The following is a 22031-nucleotide window of genomic DNA, read 5'->3' on the forward strand; positions in this document are numbered from 1 at the left end:
GGGGGAAAAAAACCGCGGGAATAAAAAAAAATGGAAAAAAAAAAAAAAAAAAAAACTTGTGAAAACTCACAGGTATTTCCAGTGACTGCAGTGTAAGGTCACATGGCGGCTTGAGAGCTTTCGGTCTGGAGGCAAACCAGTAGGTGGTGATGGCGGCGAAGGCGCCCATACCCATGAGGGCGTTCGTCGGAAAGCCTCGGACATACTGCCGAAAGTCGTCCAGCTCGGGAATCCGCAGCTGTCTGAGGACTTCCTGAGCTTGCATGGCTGATACAAACTGAACCTGCACAGAAACAGAGGAAGACATTCAGACTGACCACTGGTCTATTAGTGAATCTAAAAACTTTGAGTGTTCATTTCATTCAGACAGACAGATTTTTTGAGAAACACATCTACTAACAGTAAGCAGAAATAATTATGGTTTCATCCAAATAGAGCAAATCTTTATCTTTTTAAATGCTGTAGTTTAAACTGACAACACGACCACAGTTTAAATAAAGTCAGAGATAATTTTTTTGGTAATTAAGATGATTAGCTTCCACAAATATTGTTCAATGATTCCAAATAAAAACCAGAAGTAACCTGTAAAATAAGCAAAACTTGTTTTAAAGTGTTACTGTAAAATGTTCATATTTCCAAAAATAAAAAAAATTGTAATTTACCAGCTTTCTTTGGTTTAGTTTAGGTTGCTAAGTAATTCTGGAAGTGAAATGGAAAACCTACTTTCACCCCAAACCAGAATAACAACACAAACAAAGAGCAGCAGTTCCTTACTGGAATTTAAATTTGTCTAAATAAAAACTCAGTTTTCAGTAAACAGCAGCGTCATTGTCCCGTTGATGTGCCAGTCTGGGCCAAAACTCAGCTGTCAAGCAGATGGCGTCCCATTTGACATCAGAACATTTCTGTATACAGAGGAGGTTATTGTTACTTCAGTGACTGCAAGCTGCTAAGCAAGGACAAATGATCAACCCCTCACCATCGCGCTTGAGAGCTGTTGGGAGGGATTTTTAAGGCCACATCGCTTTCTTGTTTGACACAATGGCAAAGTTAAAAGAAATCAGCTAAGATACATGAAAAAGTGGAGCTGCACAAGTCTGGCTCATCATTGGGAACAACTTACAGCTGGCATCCCCACTTCAACCAGAATTTGATGAACACACAAGTAGATCTACAAGAACTCAATGGAGCTGAAGTGAGGCCTGCAAGTCAGTCCGACCAAATCTTGTAGTTAGTCTCTGATAAAGTCTCCTGCAGTGATACTGCCTCCAACACTTGGTCTGACCACACTTAGATAGATGCAACTCACATAATCAAATCTACTGCTAAGCCCAAACTTATTTTTCATTGCAAATGTGGCACCATTTAAAGGGAAATAAACGAAAAAAGACAAAAAACATTTGGATCTCGGTTTATCAGAGCTATTTCAGATCTGAGAACATGTTAACTTAGCACTTCAGCCAGCTAATCTGAATAAATATGACCAGAAGGAACAAGAAATGACCAAAGACTGCAGCTTAAAGTCTTATTTACCAAAATACAAGTTGCCTTAAAAAAAAAAAAAAAACAGGTACAACCTCCTGAAATTTATTAGGCAAGTCAATTAAGTGGGACACAATCTTAATACTATGGTAGACCTTGTAATACTAATAAAATGTCATTTTATTGTGCTTTTAAAACTACCGAGTTTTCATGCGCACATATGTTGACTTGCAGCTCCCTATTAAATGGCTTGTATTACTGCCATATACAAAAACCGTTCTGGAAGAAAAACCTTGAATACAGCTTGAGCTAAGCTAGAGAGTACTTTCCTTTTATCTAGGCTATGTGAAGTATCGCATTTTAGCTGATATGACGTCTATTTTGTTCTTTTGGTGCTTTGATGCATGTCAAGGTGCTACAATCTGAATCCCTTAAAACTGCTGCTGTTTGAGTCATTTCTTCAGTTTCCCCTTCTGTGTATGACATGCACATCTAATCCTGACATGTTGATGGAAAAACAAGAACCAGGAGACACAAAGGAACAGAAGAGGATAAAACTAAGTTTCGGGTATAAATCCACAGAGAACCGTGTTTATGACTCGGTGATCATTCATCATTGTGTTCTTGGGCTTTCAGAAATACCTCATCACATGAACATCCAATGATGCAAACTTTTGTTGTGTCTCCCTTTTTACAGCAGTCATGCACTAAAGCATTTGAGGTCTGAATATTGAGCCGTTTCTGCTAGAATGATGCAGCGATGTGTCGGTCAGATCAGAATTGGACAATTTGGGTGAGCGTTATAGCATTTTAAAAAAAAAAAAATTAATACGTTTGAATAAAAGGTTAGGTCTATGCTTTGATGCAGATATATATGCATTATTCCAATTGTGAATTCATACTTCATGTGTGACGATTTGTATTTTAACATCTTGATCGTAAAACACAGTCAGCATCTTTCACTTTCTTAAGCTCCATCTAAAGCCCTCTCGTTCACACTGATCCTTCTCAATTGTTGCGTTTAAAGGGAAGGATGTGCTGTCTCGTTTAACAGCTGTGCGTAGGAAGGAAATCCGACTCCACACACGTTTCCTGGTCACAAGCCTCCACGGAGATATAAGGAAACAACCACAGACGTTCAAACACTCAATTCAGGAGGGGATGAAAGCTTTCTGCTTGGAATATTTCTGAGCTGAAGTCACTGGGCTGAAACTTCCTTTAAATAATAAGAAGGTCCTGCTAATACGCTGCAGGAGAGCTAAAAAAGAAATATTAAAATCAGACGTAGCAGAACTATGGCAGCTTTTGGGACTTGTAGTCAGACAGCTCTATAGCTCTGTAGCTTAAAGCAGAAATAATATGGTTGGTTAATAAACCTCAGATTTTGTAAATAATGCACTCTTCAATCACCTCATGCATATTTGTAATAAGTTACTTTTGCTATAAACCTCTGAGGACATTCAGGTCAACTGACCTGACCTCTGCAGGGAAGGTAAATAGAGTCATAGAGGTAACAATTGACTTCTCACCTACTTCTATTATTACCCTGAAGCTCATGACAAGTGAGACTAGTGCCAACTGGAGTAAAGTACTTTAAAGCAGATGCCAAGCAAAAGTTAGATTAAACAGTTAATGCTGAATTAAATAAAACATAAATATCAACAAACTTGATCTCCTGACTACAAAACAGAAGAGTAAGCCACTGAAAATGGTTTAGCTTGTCAAAGACAGAAGAAATAAAAGGACTAACGAATGTTTTTCTTAATCCCACACCTGCTACTTCTTAGCCCAACGTGAAAGAAGTACGATCATATTACTAAGTCAACTCATTTGAACTGAAATGAACTTTAACAGATTGTCAGACGGCGCTGCTCAGATTATCGACACGATGACATTTAATTCATGTCTGTACTCACAGAGCGTAAACGAGGACGGATCGAGGCTGTGTTTCAGAGTGAAGAGGTGGTGTTATCTGAAAGGCCTGGCAGTGCTGCAGTTGCTATTAGAAGGACTCGCGCTGTCCTCCAATAGACCTCTGAAGTTCTCACAACTATGAATAGCAGAAACATGCCCCTCCTCAAACAGAAACACAGACGCGTGAGACGCAGCAAGCTGCTCGCCGCGGAGTCACGCAGCTGGCGGGTTGAAGCAAACCCACAGATTGGATTCCCCCTTTTGTTCACCTCAGACACATCGGATGTGCAGTCAAGATTTTCGTCCGGCTCAGCACAAATTTAAACCAAAAATTAGAACAACATCTAACATTTTGAGTGTTGTAATTTTACAGAGCAAGAAGAAAGGTGAAGCTGTCCACAGTGATTTAAAGACTTGTTTCCACAGGTGTTTCGGAGTGTGAAACAAACATGAGGCATTATTTGGAAACTATGTGCCGTTTTCATTTTGGAGGAAACCGAAACACCTGAGTGTAGTTCAACAAAGACAATTAGCCTAAGCGTCTACCTTAAGGCGGTGCTAGCTAGGCATGGGCTGGATGTCCAACCTGAAGGTTGGAGCCTTTAAAAAGTTGAACTTTCAAAATACCTTAAATTATTCATCAAACTTTTCCTGCAGTTTAAATCCCTTTTTAATGAGAAGTCAGAGAAGGTGCTAAAGGGACTGGTGTCTCTCTTCCTGCCTGTTGCTGCACACTGCTGGCCAGCTGGCTGGAAGACAGTTAAAACATTTTTTCCTCACTTATTAAAAAAAAGACCAAATTTGGATCTGGGAGAGATATTTTCAGTGTCATAAAACACATAAAGTCAGAATGTGGGAACTAATGGAGTGCCAGATAACAAGCCCAGAGCAGCATGTCAGGTGATTTCCACAGGCTACCAGCTACCAGAGCTGACAGCCTGACTAATTGCTAATTAATTACTTCGGAAAACATTGTTTCGGCTAAACCTCAGAAAAAAACTTTTTTGATGCGTCATCAGGGGATGACAGTGTGGAACAAGTAAACCCCAGTGAGCAGTGCAGTAAAAACCTTCACAGAAACTATGCTTACAACCAACGAGCTCTGGCATGGAAGAAGTTACATCCCACAGTGGAAACAAAAAGCCATCGCTCCAATTAAACTAACAGCTCATGGCAGCTACCACTGGCATGTCACAGGCAGCATGTAACCAGATTGTTGCACTCCCAATGTTTCTCTGCAAGGAGTTAACAGCAATATATGTTTTTATATTTTTACTCCTTAAGCCTTTTTTTCACTGATCCCCCACATTGCTTCTACTTTTTGGCTCCATATTCTGTTTCTGTTTGTTAACATTAACTCTAGTCTGGACATCTCATTTTTTATAGAGGGGTTATAACAAACTTTTTTTTTTTTTTTTACTGCATCTTCAGATTAGCCATGTGAAGCTTTGCTAAAAAGTAAAGATTTGGGTTTTATAAAAAAAAAAAATAAAGACAGAAAGCAGATGAGTATCAGGAAATGTAGAAAAACTGAGCAGGAGTCCATTTATTGTGTTACATGTTAGGTAGAATACTTTGGTGGGTCATATTGATAAAAAACAATATCTATATGATAAACTACTTTCATATGTGACATATCTATTTAAAACCTTTTTTGCCAAAAAGTGTGGTAACTGCTGTAAGACACGATAACAAAAATTCTGCTTTTTAAGAATTTAACATAAACCCAAATGATTTAATTTTATCTCTTCATCGTTTCCAAGTGAGACGAGAAGAAAAATTTGTGGCAAAGATGTAAAATGAAAATACGAGCAACAGACCCCCTTCAGAGACTGCCTCCTGCAGATTATATGTGCTAACAGTCGCTGGAGGTGAAAGGTAGTCCTAAAAAACCTCCCCACCCACCTCCTCTCTCCATACTTGGCCTGGAAGACTCACAAGCCAATGGCAGAGCAAGTTCACAAGTCACACCACACTCCAGCAGAAGACACTGGGATCAGGGGAGTGAGGGGTGGGGGGGAGAAAGTGGGGAGGGCAGAAAGGTCATTTGACACATAACAGAACATGAAGACAGGCTGGCAGCTCCCTCCAGCAGCTGGAAGGCACATCGTAGCTTCGCTGTTAACACAAGAGCCACTCCAGACGCAGCCAGAAAGTTAAGAGTAATATGACACAATGCTGGTCAGACACACTTAATTTCCTCTACAATATTTCACTTCTCGCAAAGAAGTGAAATATCTGTACTTTACAGGAAGTCACACTAAAATATGAGTGACACATTCGAGGTAAAATAAAATGATCTTAATCTCAGGTAATTTGTCTTTAAATCAAAATCCAAACAGCAGAAGTGTTGCCATGTTTGAATCAGGGCTGTAAATTTGCTGTAGCTATTTTTGAAAACTATGAAACCTCACTTAGAGGTGACAGTTTCAGTAGAAATACAAAAAAAAAATCCTAAAAACTATCAGCTGCAGCTTTATTTGATACAATAACATCACATATTGTTTTGAACAAGAATCACATCATGGTAAGAAATAAACATAACACAGTTAAGATACAGCGCTTCAGTAACTGTACCTCTTAAGCTTTTGTACATTTTGTCAAGTTACATCCAAAAACTTCAATGTATTTTATTGAGATTGTACGACATACACTTACACAAAGTTACGCACAACTTTGAAGTTCTGTGATCTAATCTCAATTGTGGAGACATTTAAAGCAGATTGAGATTGCAAAACAGTATTTTCTTCTTTGACTTCTCAAATATGCACACCATTGTGTTTATCACTTGAAATCCCAGTGTGAAACATGACAAAAATGGAGAAAATTGGAAGCAAACTGTAGCTCATCTTGTGACTTCTCCGCCTCTTTTTGCAACAAGCACCGACAATCTTTACGCTGTGGTTCAGTAGGAACACCACTGAGACTAATGGTGCACCCGTTGGCTCAGTGATTAATTCACGACCGGCACACCCTGCCCCATAGGGAACATTCCAACAAAAAGACCAAATGGCTTTAATCATATATAAATCTCTTTCCATCTACATTTACAGGCTAATGTTTCAAGGCAAAGCCAGACCAGTTGAGCTAGTTTTACGAAGGTGAGTGACCAGGGGCTGTCTGAAAACGGCAGGACAGCTGACACCTTGCAACAAGTCACACAGAGAGGCATGCTGCTTGTCACTGTGCGGCTGTCAGATGGCTGGGCTCATGTGGCCCCAGTGTGACGCTTTTTCTGCACTTCCTGACTCGTGTCCACCCTACACCCAATCCCTCTCAGCCCCGGTTTTAGGAACCGAAGGCTGACCTTGGACAAGACGACCACGCTGAGTAGCGCAGGTCCTGCCCCTCCCCGATGATGAAACCTCACACTGCCGGTCACATGAGGGACAGCATGGAAATGTATAGAGCGGGAAGGGTGGAGGAGGGGTTAGTGAAGTAGAGCAAAGGTCACACGTCTGCCAAGAGTTTCCAACCAGTCAACCATTCTTAACGCAGATCACAGAGAGAGTACAATCACTCTGACCACACTGTCCGGTCCGAGGGTCACGTTTGATAACCAATATTCTTGAGCATTAGTGTGAAGCTGGAGCAAATCAACCAGTTAGCTTAGCATAGAGAGTGAAAGCAGCTACTTAGGCCGACTCCTCAACTTCTTCTGCTTTTACAACATTAATTGGTTCTGTAATAAAAACACATTTTTTCAACAATGTCACCACCGGCAGCCTGAGGGCCACAAAGGGTTTTTTTCAAAGCAGCCAGCTACTAAATGTTATTATGTCAGTCAGATTTGTAGATCTGGCTATGACGTACCTATTATTACTATTTTTAAAGTCTGTGTCTCCATGTCTTTTGCAATGGCTCATCGACCCGTCGTAACACACACACACACATTCAAACATATTCTTTTTTCAGAACTGATGACGGATGAACAGAGGGAGCGCTTGCTTTTCCAGATGCACTGAGGAATCAGCTGCCTTTACGCCCCGGCTGGTGGTCGACTGGTTGGAAGCTAAAAATGTAATCTCGTAAACAAAGCATGCCCAAGATCTACCAGGTGGAAATGAAAACTTTTTGGTGGGAAAAGTGTAATTGACTGAATGAGACTTAAGGTGAGACATTTTCACACTGTTTCAAATCAACTCTTAAGAGTTCAAAAAAAAAGGAAGGAAGCTTCAAGAAAGCTTTGATTCTATTGCAAAACAGCAGACTTCACCAGAAGTACAAACTATGCCGTGTCCTTAGATATAATTTTTACAGTGAAATCAGAATAAGTTAAATAAGTGAGGGTGTTACATCAGAAATCTGTGCACCCAAGTAAACTTTCCTGAGATGACATTAAGATAAGCATTTTATTTGGAAAAAAAAAACCCCAAAACAAACAAGATAACAGTTCTTTAGGACTTCCAAGTAGGTCGTTCCACTCAAACAGCCATGCAGATCAGATTTGTTTATCCTGCAAGGGTCATTTCTGCTCTCACAATAAGTTTTTTTCAACTTAATGTAGTCACGGTACAAGACTTAAAAGTTGTCGGGATGATGACAGTCAGTCTCAAAATGTGATCTTAATTTCCCGCTGTGAAGGTCACACAGACAGGCCGATTGTGTTGTAAACATCAGCTCTTTTAGGCTGCTCTAAGTCCCACAACAGACAGAGTCATCCTGGTATTCTCAAATGACCGAGGACAGCGTAATGACAGGGTCGCAGAGCCACAGTCTCTCCCTCTGTTTGCTATAAAGAAATCTGCTCCTGTGCTCAAAGGGGAAACATGTGACTTCTCCACGGTCACTTTACTGTCTCTCTGTTTGCCACGGATGTGGAAAAACTGCACTGTGTGGTCAATTAAAAAGAAGGAAAAAGAAAAAAAAAGGACACCTCACTCAGTCTGCATTCCACAGACTCCTGTAAAAGGAAGTTTACTTTAAAATGCCTGCAGTGTCTGCACCTTGTCTGCCTGGGTCTGTCTAAAACCAGCTGAGGACACTTACAGAAGGATTTCTGCAAAAAGTGTATTGCTTTACGGTCTATTGTACAATGTTTTTTTTTTGTGCCGCGGGAATCTTTCCACATTTTGTCTAATAAAATGCATTAGACATAGCAGATTGTTTCTCCTGACTGGAGGTAATACCAATTTTCTGTAATTTCTCAGCAAGAGTCTCAACTTGAATCTAACAGCTAGAGAATCTGTGGAAGGAGTTAAAGATTAGGATGATGGTTAGGAGGCCTTCCAACCTCAAACACTTGGAGCTCATCAGCAAAGATAAATTGCCAAAATACCAGTGAATTTATGCAAAAAGCTGGTGAACAATAATAAATCCCTGGCTAATGTAACGCCTATCAAGATTTTTCCAATGATTATTGAAAAGTATATGAATTAGTTTTACTTAAAATGTCAATAAAAACACATGCATGTGTTTCTTTTCAAACTTAATGGTCCGTTTACATTGTCTTCTGTAAGAAGTCTGTCTCATTGGTGTCAGCAACAAAAGTGTTGACTGAATTAAATAGGTTTTAAATCTAAATCTGCAGTGGGTATGAATAATTTTGGGCTTTACTGCCTATGGTTTGTGCATGTTTATAGAACACAACCATCGACACAGAACCTAAATAAAAAAACAACATCAAATGTACTTGTATTTGGCACTTTCAAACTAAAGTAAAGGTTTTCCAACCAGCAGAACACAAAAATATACAATTATTTATGCCTTAATTTTGTTTCTTGTACAGGGTTTGCTGTAATATTAATTCTTGAGTTTTTCTGTGGTAGAAATCTCACAATATTGACTTTCTCCGTGTCTTTGTGTGCTTCAAGGACGGCTTCAAATTGGACCTCTGGCAGCACAAAGAAGGTTTCAAACCAAGCTCAGGCCAGATAATGCAGGCCAGCGTAGTTCAAGCAACACTAACAAAACAGTTTGTCAGGAAATATATTGAGGTGTGAAATATTATGAACATTTTCTATTACATATTACATATTTATGGGTAAACTGCATTGCTCTGCCATGTGACAGTTAAAAAGATAATTGTTTGATGCTTACTTACTCCAAAAAACAAAGGACGAAATGAAAATAATTCAACACTAATTATCATTTCTGCAATAGTAAAAGCACCATATTTGTTGAAATTCAGATTATTCTGCTGTAAAATAATAAATTAACTCTTGTCTCTTTGTAGCTCTTTCAGTCAAGAAACATGGGATTTGTTAGAAGGGATGGGCATGGGCCCCTGAATTTATGGCTAAATACACCCCTGTCTGTGGATTTCCACTGGTTGCTTGGCAACTGTATTCACCATGAATTGCAACAATGACCCTGAAAACTGAACATTGCTTGTGCCAGCTTCCTTTTAGTTAAGAGAAACATGAAATTCATTTAGACTTTTCAAGCTCATCAGTAAAGATGCTGATACCAGAAACATTTAGACTTCAGCTCTTTATATCAGTGAAACAGCCTTTGCTGAGAAATATCTCTCGATATCAACAAGCACATTTCTTCCCCTCACTAAAAATTGTTGTGTTATTTACTTAACCTGAATGTTGGGTTTATTCAGAGGGGGCATAAAGTGGGTGGCTGTTAACCAAATGTTTGGTCAAAACCTGCAACTCAGTTTGGTAAGAGAAGAACCGTAAAGCAGCTTCATCATTCCTATAAGACTGCCATTTTGAACAAAGCAACAACCAGATCAGACATCAGTGCAATGAAAATACACTAAACCAATGCTCCACAATACTATTAAAGTCAATGAGTTGTTATTGACGTTGATTCTATCAGTAATTAGTGCTTTACTTGCTAAGTTGTTAGCTAGTGCATGTCAATATAGCCAGGCAATATTTTTTTTTAACAAATTCAAAAATTCTATGAAAATACTTGCACAGAGTATGTATTCTGATATTCAGCTGCAACAGTTTTTCAGTTAAGGTATTATTGGACATTATGAGGTTAGAGAGTTGTAACTTTAAACCTTCGTTTGGTTTGAAAACGTAACCTTGTATGCAGCATCAAACCCATAACCAAAACAGGTTGTATTAAATCAACAGAGTCACACCTGTCCACTGTTTACAAAGGACCGGAAAATAACCTATTTGCAGTCGCATTTGGGGTGTGTCTGTGAATATAACAGACATCTGAATAAGAATAAGAATATCAATGGGAAACTCACATTTCAGATATTTGCCATCACATTGTTGCAAATAATTGTTCCTTATGTTATTACTCACAGCTTAAAAAAAATAATAGGACGACCTCTAATACTATTTGAAATGGCAAAACAAAGTAAAAGAACAAAAGCATATATTTTGCCATTGTAGCATACAGTTACAAATAAAACATCGTTACAGAAAGACCGTTTTAATTTCAAAATAAAATACCTAATTCAAACATTAAAGAGAGATTTGCATATAAAGCTTTTTTTTTTTGGCATCTATGTCTGATATAAAACAGGTTAAAAAGAACTGTGGTGCAGCCACAGGCCTGCTGTTAACACCAAACTTACTTCCTCATGTGAGGACGTCATGTTTAACTGCTCTCACACACACACACACACACACACACACGCTGTGATGATCGAAGTGGCGGGATGCCAGAACATGAATTGAAAGATAAAGGTTTCACTGTTCCTCTGACACACTCCCAACTAATCAAGTAATAAACTAACAGCAAAGAGATGGACGGCATTTATGCAACAAAGCTGCAGGGAAACAGGTCCACAGAGAAAAAAGAAAAACCCAGCAAAGTTTGCAGTCAGAGTGGATCATTGCACACTGTGTACCAAATCACCCATGATGGTACGTGTCCATCCATATCTATTTTCATTTCAAAACCCTCCTTTATGCGCACTCAGGTTCCTCTTCACGCATGTAACAGAAACTAACGCGTTTTGTGTTTTAATCAGCTGAACACGGTGGTAATGTGAAGAAAACCGAAATGAAGATGAGTCAAAAAAGGAAACAAAACGTGGCTCGCTTCTAATGAAGACAACAATAACATCAACGTTTTAAATGCTCGCATCCTGCTTTATGAGGCGCAAAATCGCCATCTTGATCTCATATCTCAGCCACAGGCTGTAATATGTCTGTGTGTGTGGGTTTTTTTTTTTTTTTTTAAAAAGCCCAATGAACTAACCTGTGAGCAGCTGCAGACTTTATTGCGATTCTTCAAGAAGCAGCAACAGCAGCGGGAACGGCAGCGGGGGAAGCCTGTGTTTTAGTTTCCCTACTGCTGCTGCTCTCAGCCAATAACAGGCGGAGTCACATGTTGCTTTACCAAAATACTGAGAGGCGTTCACCCATTGGCCAAAGGGTCGTGATAGCGATGGCTGCACACATTTCCAAAATAAGTGGCACGTATAATTATATCTGCTAAAGTCAGAATGGCTCTACTGTCTCACTAAAACAGATTTTAGTTCCACTGCAGGCTTTCAGTCAGCTATGTGTTGAACCAATTGAGGACAAAGCTCCATACTGATGATGGGAAATGTCAAAAATATGAAGTAGTGAGCATTAGTATGTTTGTGTCTGTGCACCAGACAGACGCTTGACTGTCCCAGAGAGGAGAGAGGAGAACCGTCCACAAGGACAACCAGCTCTGCAACAATCCACCAAACATTCCTGCATGGTGGAGTGGCCAGACGAAAGTCTGTCCTTAATCAAAGTCACATGGCAGGAAGTCTGTAGTTTGCCAAAATGTGCCTGAAGGACTCTCAGATCATCAGCAACAAGATTCCCTGATTTGACGAGACAAAGATCAAACTCTTTGATATGAAGCTCACCACCAGGCCAATACGAAGCATGGTGGTGGCAGCTTCATGCTATCTGGATGTTTTTATACATCCTGGGTGAGAACCTGATCCAGAATACTCTTGACTTCAGAATGGGGTGATGCTTCTTTCTTCTTTCTTCTGTGAACGTCCTGATGGGAGCAAGCCAGAGTCCAGACTTGGATTTGATGGAACATCTCTGGAGAGAACTGGAAACTGCTGCACAGACATCTCCCACCCAAAGGAGCTGAGAGGTTCTGCAAGGAAGAGTGGGTGAAGTCTGCTCAGTTAGTGGTTAGTGGCAATAATTATGTTCATCTGACTTCTTGATTTTCTATTTGCAATGAAAACATAAAATTACTTCTTCTTTTTTTCCAGATGCACTGTACATTGAGATGCACTCAAGGCAGTGAAGTGGCTCCAACAGATCTCTGGAGAAAGAGTTGACTCAGTTTAGGTGAATCCTCAAACTCCTGCCTCTGATAGACCCAAACTTGAGATAGAAACACCAGGGATGGGTGAGAGAGAGAGAAAACAAAACAATGCTGTCCTCTCACTCAACCCTGCTGGGGCTGGTTTCCTCCATAATAAAAGTAGTTTTAAAAAAGCTTATTAAGTTTTCACATAATAAACTAACGATTCATTTTCTCTGACCAAACGCCACAGCCTTTGCAGTTCCCAAAACACCACAAGAGGGAGCCCTAGTTCCTAAAAAAAAAAATAAATAAATAAACTGAGCAGCTCTGTTTACGGGTGATCTTTAAAAATTAATAATTAATATTAAGAAGAGGAATGTTGAAAATTATGAATTGTGGAAAATCTTGAACAGAGCAGTTGCTTGCCTATTTTTGAACAGCTAAATAGTTATTTATTTATTTATTTATTTTAATCCAGCTGAAGTTGCAATCACCCCGTTACAAGAATGACATTAACTTTGTTCCGCGCTTTTTGATAAAACACCTAGCACATGCTTCTCCGGAGTCTCAGATCTGAACGTTGTTTTCAGGGGCAAGTCTTTTTCAGAGGTTTGAACAGACTCAGTGGGGACCGTGTGAACTGTCGCGGTTCAGGCGGAGGGTGGCGCACCAGACCAAAGGATTGCGTTGAGGCCCTCAGCGGTGGTCACCACGGGTCAGAGCGCAGCGCCTGACAACACAAGGGGCCACAGCAGCGAGCGCCGCTGCTGCGCTGAAAGGCTGCAGGACTGGAGGCTTGTTTGTGATTCCGCGTTTGAATGTTTGCAGATCATAAACTGAGATAATGAATGAAGTAAAAAAAAAAAAAATAGCAGGAAGTTTTTGGCAATTACAGAAACACCAAAAGTTCATTAGCTTGACATATCTTCTAATGCGAAGATCAAGCAAACAAATAAATTCCAGTTCTTTAGTTGTAAAAGCATTAATCACATTTTAATGCATATGATGGTGATATTTTTTCTCTTAACTTTCTATACATGGGTACAAATGTGCATCACATACATCAAATTCCTTCTTTAATACAAGTCTGTGTTTGAGACTTGAGAGCAAAACTTTACACTTTTGCTCTCAAGTTCTCTTTAAACCTAATGGAGTCAGGTTCCTGTGGTTTAACTTTAGCGTTAAGATTGGTCTTTGCTCCTGGGATAAGCTGCAGTCAAAAACAGCAGATTGATTATTCGATATACTCAGTGTCACTATCATAAAACGGAGAGCAAATACTTTAAAATACAACAATATTAAGAACAATAATAACGATGATAATGATTAAAAAAACAGGCCCTGCAGATGTATTTTTGTTTGCTTAGTATGAAAGAAAAATCGTTTTAGTGTTTTTCACTGAAAAGGATGAATTTCCAGTTTAGACGCTCATCCCGAATGCGCAAAACTATTTCTCCGTCGCCTGCGCAGAGCTATATGTGGAGACTAACTTAGTCAAAGAGGAATATTTGTTTTCTGAAGTTAAAACATTGATAAAACGCAGTCGCCATCCACTACACTTTATGAGTCAGCTGAAACCCCCCAAAACAAACAGAGAAAGACGCAACTAAAGTCTAATATTAAATAATGAATAAGGAAAATATTATGCTGCATTCATCTAATCAGATTTTCATTAGATGTTTAGCTAGAACAAAAACATGGAAATATCACATTACAGTGGGAATAGCACGGGAGAAAAAAAAAAAAATCCAAGCCCGGTTTAGCTCCTCCGTGACGCAACACGCAGTGTAACCAAGTCCGACGCTTAAAACATTCAGTGTTTAATTTAGTCCTTAACAAAACCAACAACCCACAAGTATCTTTGCATCATAAAGCACAAACACATAAGACAAGTGTTAAAAACTCCACACTGGAGTAATTGGATTTTCTGCCCCCGTCCCTCTCTCTCGCGACAGCCTCTCTCCATGGTGCTCCCAAAACTTTCCAAAAGCCTCAGATGTCTTGTGAGCTTTTGCTTTCCCCCTAATTCGCCAACAGGATCAAATATACATCTAGCATGTCGAAAGTTTCCAGATTAAAACGCTCTCAGACACACACACACACAAAGAGAATAAGTAGAAAAACTGTTGTTGCGCATGAGAGCGGTTGAATCTGTGCGCACACAATAAACCTGTTGTGGAAATTCCTGTGAAAATATGTTTGAAGAAGAAGAAACAGCCAATTGTTGTATGAAATGTATTCAAGTATAAAATAATGCCCTTTGTTTGGGGGTGGAAAAAACTTGAGCAATGTGAGGGTACAAAAGTCCCCCTGTGGCATTTACCAGCAGCCTTTGTGCTGTTTTTGCGCTCTGGCGTCTCCACTTGGCGCATTACTCAGGCCCCTCTAAACGCGATTGTTTCTTTCTTTCTAATGACATTTACCGGATCAAAACGTGCTGTTAATTCGATCAGAAAGCTTCACCCTTCGCAACAATGGCAGTATAATTTCTCCCAAAGTTTGTTAAGTTGACCGAAATTAGGCAAATGAATAGGGGTCTCCAGGCTACGCATTTCGCAGGTGACGGGGAATAATACGCGCTCGCACCAGCTGCATTCTTCTTTATTTCTCCCTTTCTTTCACTGCATTATTAAAATTTAGGCCAATGAAACTATTCATTCCTCTGAATAGACATTTTCTTATAGGATAATAGGATACAAATTGAGCCTCTCCAAAGAGTCTCCAGTGGTGGGTAACCCTCGTGTGCCAGAGGCTGCTGGAGACGCCGGGCCTCGACGCAGACGACGCTCGTGTGCCAGCGCTAATCACACACCTGCCGAGGAGTCCTGCGAAAAATAAAGAGGCGTAAACAAAAAGCTTGCCATCTCTCATAAAAGATGGACGTGTCAGCAAGTCGTGTGAGAACCGGCGGGAACAAACGGGGGGGACTCCGTCTCCAAAAGATCTCCCCTGAACTCGGCGGAACAGCCTATTAAAGGCTTACTTAATTACTCTAATGGTACTGGACAGGCCTTAAAACTCTGACCGGGGCTTGGATGGGAGTTAAGATCGCTTGCTGGGATTTGTAAACAGGCGATCGTGTGAGAAACGCGAGTTGGAACAGAAAGTTTTTTTATTTTTTTTCCCCTCCCCTCTTTTTCTTTTGCTCGCCGCTTTGTTTTGAGTGCGCACAGTGCGCCCCACCGGATCAGGCCGATCCCGGTTCTTATTTCCCGCCTGGGTTGTTGCTATGCAAATAATATTCCAAACATAATCACGTGTCCTTTGAAGAGCCACGTGGGTTAACAAAACAGGTTAACCCCCCTGCCTGTTTCAGATTTTTTTTTAATTCTATTTCTTTAACTGATCCTAAACGCACACATTTACCCGAACGCATAGCTCTTTAATCCCATGGAATAATTTACGCCGTGAATGCCGGAGTCCCCCAGGATGGTCCCTTTATAAGGGGACGGCTTCCCCTGAAAATTCAGTCTGTTTCATCTGCCAGCAGACTTTCACACCTCTCTAATTTAACGCTGAACTCATTTTTTGGACTTTTCCTCTGATATTCGTCCATGGCATCAAAGATGAAGGACAGGAAGGTACGCGCTTCTTGTGCGCTCCACATTTTGGGGACTAACATGATACTTGAACTATTTGTGACTCGTGATCTGGATGTTTTATCCTAAGAAAAAAAGAAAACATGCGCTGTATATGAAGTAGAGTCGCTGTTTGAGGCGATATTATCTCCATCAAAGTTATGAGGTGAACCAACTTGGTGCGAGCGTTCTGGGTAAACTTTGGCGCACTAATTGTGTAGATACAATATTTTAAACGTTTCAACTATCTATATTAAAAACTGCCTTCCAAATGGATGTGTGTACGTGATATATTCCTAACATACTCAATATGATAAGATGATTTTTCTGTGAAGTGCCCGCTTCTGCGCGCCAAAGCGCACGGCCCGGATTATACTTTAAAAGTTTTCAACCTTATTTTTTTATGGTAGAGTTTATTCTACTGATTATTTTAAATGTTTCGAGTGTATGCTAATTTTGTTTTTCTGTATTTTTAAATTTATTTCTTTTTTTTTTTTTTTTTTTTTACAGAGAACTCCAATTTCCCACAAAGTTATTGAGAAAAGAAGGCGGGACCGCATTAACCGTTGCCTAAACGAACTGGGAAAAACCGTACCAATGGCGCTGGCTAAGCAGGTATTTTATGAACGTAGGATTAGTTAATATTTTATTTCTTGAAATTTGTAAAGAGAAAAGTTGGAGGGAGACAAAATTTAAAATTAGATTTATTTTACAAATCTTAATATGTATTTCTTGTAGAACTCTGGAAAACTGGAAAAAGCTGAAATCTTGGAGATGACTGTTCAGTACCTGCGAGCTCTGCACTCCGCGGATTTTCCCCGTGGCAGAGAAAAAGGTGGGTGAACCTCTTGCATCGCTCTTATCCAGCAGCACCAGAGCATCTTATGCTCAGCTTTACGCAGATCTGTCAGGATGTTAAAGGTTATCCCCCCCCACACACACACACACTTTTTGTTTTACTCCAGGAGAGCTGCTGGCTGAATTCGCAAACTACTTCCACTATGGATACCACGAGTGTATGAAGAACCTGGTGCACTACCTGACCACGGAGGACAGAGCCGAGACCAAGGACATCAAGTACGCGCGGATCCTCGCCTTTTTACAGTCCAAGTCTCGCGCGGTCACCGAGCCCGTATTCGGCTCCGTGGGCTCGATGTCCGACCCACCCGACTATCTTGGCCACCTGCACTCCTCCCCGGAGCACCAGAGCCATAGCCCCTCGGACTCAGTGTACCAGCAGAGCCCAACAGGACACTTCTCATGGCACGGCTCCGGACGCAGTCAGGGCATTTCCTATCCTGCGGTGCCGCTCTCTGCGCACACGCAGCAGCACGGAGGATACTTGTCGCCGGTGCAGGGACTCGATCACCATTACTTCAACTTTATAGGTCACACGCACGCAAACACGTTCAGTTTGCATAGCGCTCAGCACGCCATGTAAAACAAATTAGCTCTATTTTAACTTATGTTTTTTTTTAGATCATGTAAATACAATATGAATAAATACACTATTTCTCCCTAAAATCTGTGTCTGTTATTTTATGTGTTAGAGGTTGGATTCTACGTGCGAAAAATCCTCATAATATTTCATTTAGCCTATATTGCAAAGAGGTGAGATCAAGTCTGCAAACCTACAAATTGTTATCACTGAACCAGCGCTTTGACCCGCTTATTACCAGAACTAAAGGTTAAGTAGATTCTTTTGATTTTCAGGCTGAGTTAGAGCATCTGCCCTCTTTCCAAGTTAGGCAATTATTTAGTCTGACTGCGCGGTTTTTACAGTGTAATAACAGTAAAGGGCAGCAAAAAGTGCCTGCGTCTGAGCCGAAGGTACTGTATAAAGAGGATTCAACTTGTATGAGCCCCGAGGCAGAATTTCATTAACAACTTTCAGCTAATCCTGCCCCAAATGTCTTGCACCTGCATGGGAGAGTTGGATAGAGATTAATGTTTTGTTCGCAGGATCAGGTACCTCAGGACGGGTCTTCTGTGCCCCAGTAACATTTTCTGCAACAAAACTCTGAAAGCCATTGAACTACTTAATATGATTTGCTGAGATTGTAGATGATCATCATAAAGTAGAGATTGAGAAGTGGAAAGAAATCAAGACATTTTTTTAATTAATACTAATACAAATGTGAAAAGTGTCATGTGGCTCCTTGCACATATAGACATGCTTTTTTTTTAAATTATCATTCTCCATTCATGCTGTGATATAATCATAATCCTTCCCACAACTTTATCCCTGATCTGCCTTCCGAGGAATACCTTGATCTTCATCACGCTGTTCGTTCATCCACATTATTTTACAATAAAACTTTGAAGTCTTCAAAGAATAGCCTCGTTCATACTCACAAGTGAACTCTGTTAATGTATTTGATGGTTTCTAAAGGTAACATGGAAGCAACATATTTCATGTAAGGTTATCGGAGTATTTCTCATAAGGACCATGAGAGTATTGTGATTAAATACAGATCCACAAGCCACAATTTTTAGTTTTTATTTGTAAAACAAGTTTTCTTTCCTTCATCTTTGCAATTAAACACAACTTTGAGACAGCTTATCAATTTAAACCTTTGGAAATATGTTGCGGTTTCTTTTTTGCGGTAAAGTGACCTAACATGAAATATTTCAGAGGGAATATTTTTGTAATGCACATGGTCAACGGTACTGTTTTAGGTATAAAGATTGGTCGATTGTTCAGTCAAAGACAAAAGCTAGAGAAAAAGCACTGAATGAATTATTTGAGGCGTGATCTGAGTTGAAAAGAGCACAGCACTATTCTTCTCTTGACTTGGTCCTACTAAAACCAGTCACTATGCCCCATAAGCTGAATTTAAAAAACCCCCGACTCAGATTAGAAGAAATTTGTCTTTGACGCACTGGTAGCTTCAATACGTAATAGAGTCTCTTAATAAATAGCATTCAGGCTTCTTTCTTTCTTCCTTTCTTTACTCATAGGTCAAGTTTTAATTTATTTAAGAGGAAAGGAAAGGGAGAAACGAAGAAGTAGGGGACACACCATCTTGTTTTCTAAACCAAGGAGCCCCATTGTGGTGCACCTGAATGGAGGACAATCTCAAAGTCCCCGAGCTTCATCCTTGAATGATTATGAAGAACAATAATCAAGACCATGAAATCAAAGTTTTTCAGAAAACAGTTTCCATGCTCCTTCCTTCAGAGACAAAGTTAAAACCAGCACACAGACCTCTCACTGTTCCTGTTTCAGGCTTAAAAATGAAAAAGATTTGCAGGTGTCCTCACATGAATGTTGGTTTATGTGAATTGTTAGATGTAGAAAAGGAAGGAGTAAGGGAGGATGCATAAGGCCGCATTAATCGGCTGGGTGGCTGGAAAAACCCACATTAACCAGTCTCTGACCTACAAAGACGAGCAACAAGAGAGCAAATGAAAGACATGGAAGATAGTGTGAACGCAGATGGAAAAGTGACAATGAGATAAGAGAGAGAGGAAAAAAAACGAGTCTTTGAGGGAATACTAGGATCCCGACAGACACAATATTGGTTTAAATCTGGACTCCAAACATAAGGAAAGGGGCTCATGTTCAGCCACATGAGAGAAATCTAGCAGAAGCACATCACATGAATAATAATAACATAAGCAGGAGTAAAAACGGAGTCAGGGCCATTATTGTCATGTAAAATGAGCACAGTGGTAAAGCTTTGGCTGTTTATCTTCCACATTAAACTCAAATGGTGAACATCAACAACAATATCTTTTGGAATATATTTATCAGCTCAGCGAATGACAAGAAAAAACCTACATCTCCTACATGAACTCTGATGGTATTGAAGTCAGACAAGTTTAAGAGAAAACTTACTGAATGAAGCAAGACAAGATTTTATTGTTACAGCCAACAAAAAACGAGAAAAACAGTTGGGACATTGAGAGATCTGAGGGATTTATTTTTCTTTGTTTTACCTTATGCACAATCTTGAATTTTAGTGACAAATAATTTAAAAATTGATTCACATTGTGTTTTAATCATATCATTTTGAATTTCGCTAAATTTAGCTCCCTTAAACTTCAGAAAATGTGATAAAGAGGATCCATGTCTCAGAACGTAGTAGATAATTGATCCAAAGCCTTGGAACTTGTTAGATTTTTACCATGAACTTTTCAGATATTGCACTGTAACTTACCTGTTACTTTCTCAGTCTCATCAGTCTTCCAACTGGATAATTACCCAAAACACAGTAAAAACGGCCAAGAATGCCTAAGAACAAAACATTGGACTGTAATACAGTATATATTCATGAGAAAATTAAATAATTTTCATTTCTCGAGTTCAAGTAAAGTAAATTGCTTGATACAGCTTCATTGGGGAGTGCAACATTTTTCAAAAACCTAGCAGGTTTAGGTCTAAAGTAATTATGTTGATTAAACCAACATGTTTCTGTGGACTGAATTGGACTCAGGCTGAGCTGTTCAACCAATATGAGTCCCAACGTGAACCCAATACTGAATCTGTGCAGAGAGCTAAAGGTTAGGGTGACAGCATGAACCCCTTCCAAAGACCTGGAGCTCATCACCAAAGATAAATCATCTAAACTATGAGTGGAAACATGCAAAAAGAAGCCATTTAACAAAAATGAGAAGGGTTTGATGCCTGTAATGACAACAAGAATATTTCCAATGATTCCATGAAGTAAATATGTCATTTGGTTCTACTTTCACTTTTGTGTTTTGAATAATGCCTAAATTCCTACAAGAAAACTAGACTGAATGAAAAATAATTTGTAATGTAAATCTTCAAGACAGACAAGCAGATGTGTGTTTTCCTCTTGAATCTGGTCATTTTGAGATGTCATAAGAAGTAAAAAAAAAAAACATCTCTTTGTACCCTGGATGGTGGGGTTTGAACTGCAAGTGTCTAAAATCTGCTGTTTGATCTTTTTGCATCTGCGCAAGCCCTGAATTCAGACTTTCCTAAGCTTCTCAACAGCAAACGCCCCACTGCTGCGGGTTACAGTCTCTCGTTGGGAGCGAGGCCAAAGACGTAACACAAGCTGTGAGAGAGCCAACAGTCAGCACTGGCTGGTAATCAGAGTGCCCCAGTGGCACAAGATGCAGAGCCAGCTCACCTCAGGATGGTTGTCTGATCTACAGCATGAAAAGACAGGGGGACGGAGGGTAAAGCTGGGGGCCCTGGGGAGGCACACAGTAACAGAAACAGTCAGTGTAAAAAAAAAAAAAAAGAGAGAGAGAGGGTCTGAGAGCAGGGGGAGAAGGGATGAAGATCATTCCCACAGCAGATAGTACTATCTCACAGGGTTTAAAGGGCCCCCTTTCTGTATAACCCCCTCCCCCCTTACGCCCTCCCACCTCTTCCCGCACCAATAATGCCAAAACTTGGCAGCCAACCCAGCACATGAGCAACAGTTTCCCATCGGAGCGAGGCAGCCATCCTACTGCCTTGGCACCAGCCATGTCTGAAGAATGACGGCCACTGTAAGAGGACATGAATGGAGTCTGTTCAGGAGGGGAAAAAAAACCTAAACTTATCAATGCCCTTTGATTGTCTGGGAGCAAATCACTGAGCAATGTCTCAACTAAAGGGTTAATTTAATGTTATTACATGTTAGAGCAGAAATTAGAGGTTTTCAACACGGAAGACCGCAAAAGGGATTCAAACCCAAATATTTGAAGTTAGTTTCCTGAAGAAGGCTGTTTTACTGTTGGTTGTACCCCCTGCTAATGGATGATGGCTTCACCTTTCTGCACTTGGCACGACCCCCTTTGTGCTTACCAGCAATGCCATCAGATTATGCAAATCCATGGAGATGTTCTATTCATCACTTACCACCTTTTAGAGCAAAGATATGTGAGCCAAAAATGAATAGGGCAGTGAAAGGGGCAGTGTTT

General features: G+C 40.1%; 2 protein-coding genes across 4 annotated transcripts in view; one reads left to right on the plus strand and one right to left on the minus strand.

Moving 5' to 3' along the window:
* acsl1a (acyl-CoA synthetase long chain family member 1a) overlaps nucleotides 1–11620 on the minus strand; it is a 23002-nt gene extending 11382 nt beyond the window's left edge. For 2 of the 3 annotated variants that reach the window (XM_015033816.1, XM_015033815.1), the window contains exons 1-2: nucleotides 3399–3506; nucleotides 71–283 (exon numbers count right to left, since the gene is read on the minus strand). In XM_015033816.1, the coding sequence (XP_014889302.1) occupies nucleotides 71–265 (195 nt within the window). In that variant the 5' untranslated portion in view covers nucleotides 266–283; nucleotides 3399–3506. Of the gene's footprint in view, nucleotides 1–70; nucleotides 284–3398; nucleotides 3507–11517 lie in introns of those variants that run through there. The other variant, XM_015033817.1, reaches the window with a different exon arrangement.
* Nucleotides 11621–15777: 4157 nt separating this feature from the next.
* helt (helt bHLH transcription factor) lies at nucleotides 15778–18308 on the plus strand. The gene is made up of 4 exons (XM_015033795.1): nucleotides 15778–16148; nucleotides 16656–16760; nucleotides 16884–16980; nucleotides 17111–18308. Exons 1-4 carry the CDS (start codon nucleotides 16122–16124, stop codon nucleotides 17584–17586), a joined length of 705 nt encoding a protein of 234 aa, XP_014889281.1. The 5' UTR covers nucleotides 15778–16121; the 3' UTR covers nucleotides 17587–18308.
* The last annotated feature ends 3723 nt before the right edge of the window (nucleotides 18309–22031 follow it).

Source organism: Poecilia latipinna, unplaced genomic scaffold, assembly GCF_001443285.1.
Source record: "Poecilia latipinna isolate Pla-1442-1.1 unplaced genomic scaffold, P_latipinna-1.0 Scaffold280, whole genome shotgun sequence".
Taxonomy (NCBI): domain Eukaryota; kingdom Metazoa; phylum Chordata; class Actinopteri; order Cyprinodontiformes; family Poeciliidae; genus Poecilia; species Poecilia latipinna.

What these genes read in the sequence shown, in the direction of transcription:
- helt (XM_015033795.1), top strand. Translation starts at nt 16,122, where the DNA reads ATGGCATCAAAGATGAAGGACAGGAAG. An exon ending in CAAAGATGAAGGACAGGAAG is followed by an intron (nt 16,149 to 16,655) that starts GTACGCGCTTCT and finishes TTTTTTTTACAG; the next exon opens with AGAACTCCAATTTCCCACAA. An exon ending in TCCCCGTGGCAGAGAAAAAG is followed by an intron (nt 16,981 to 17,110) that starts GTGGGTGAACCT and finishes GTTTTACTCCAG; the next exon opens with GAGAGCTGCTGGCTGAATTC.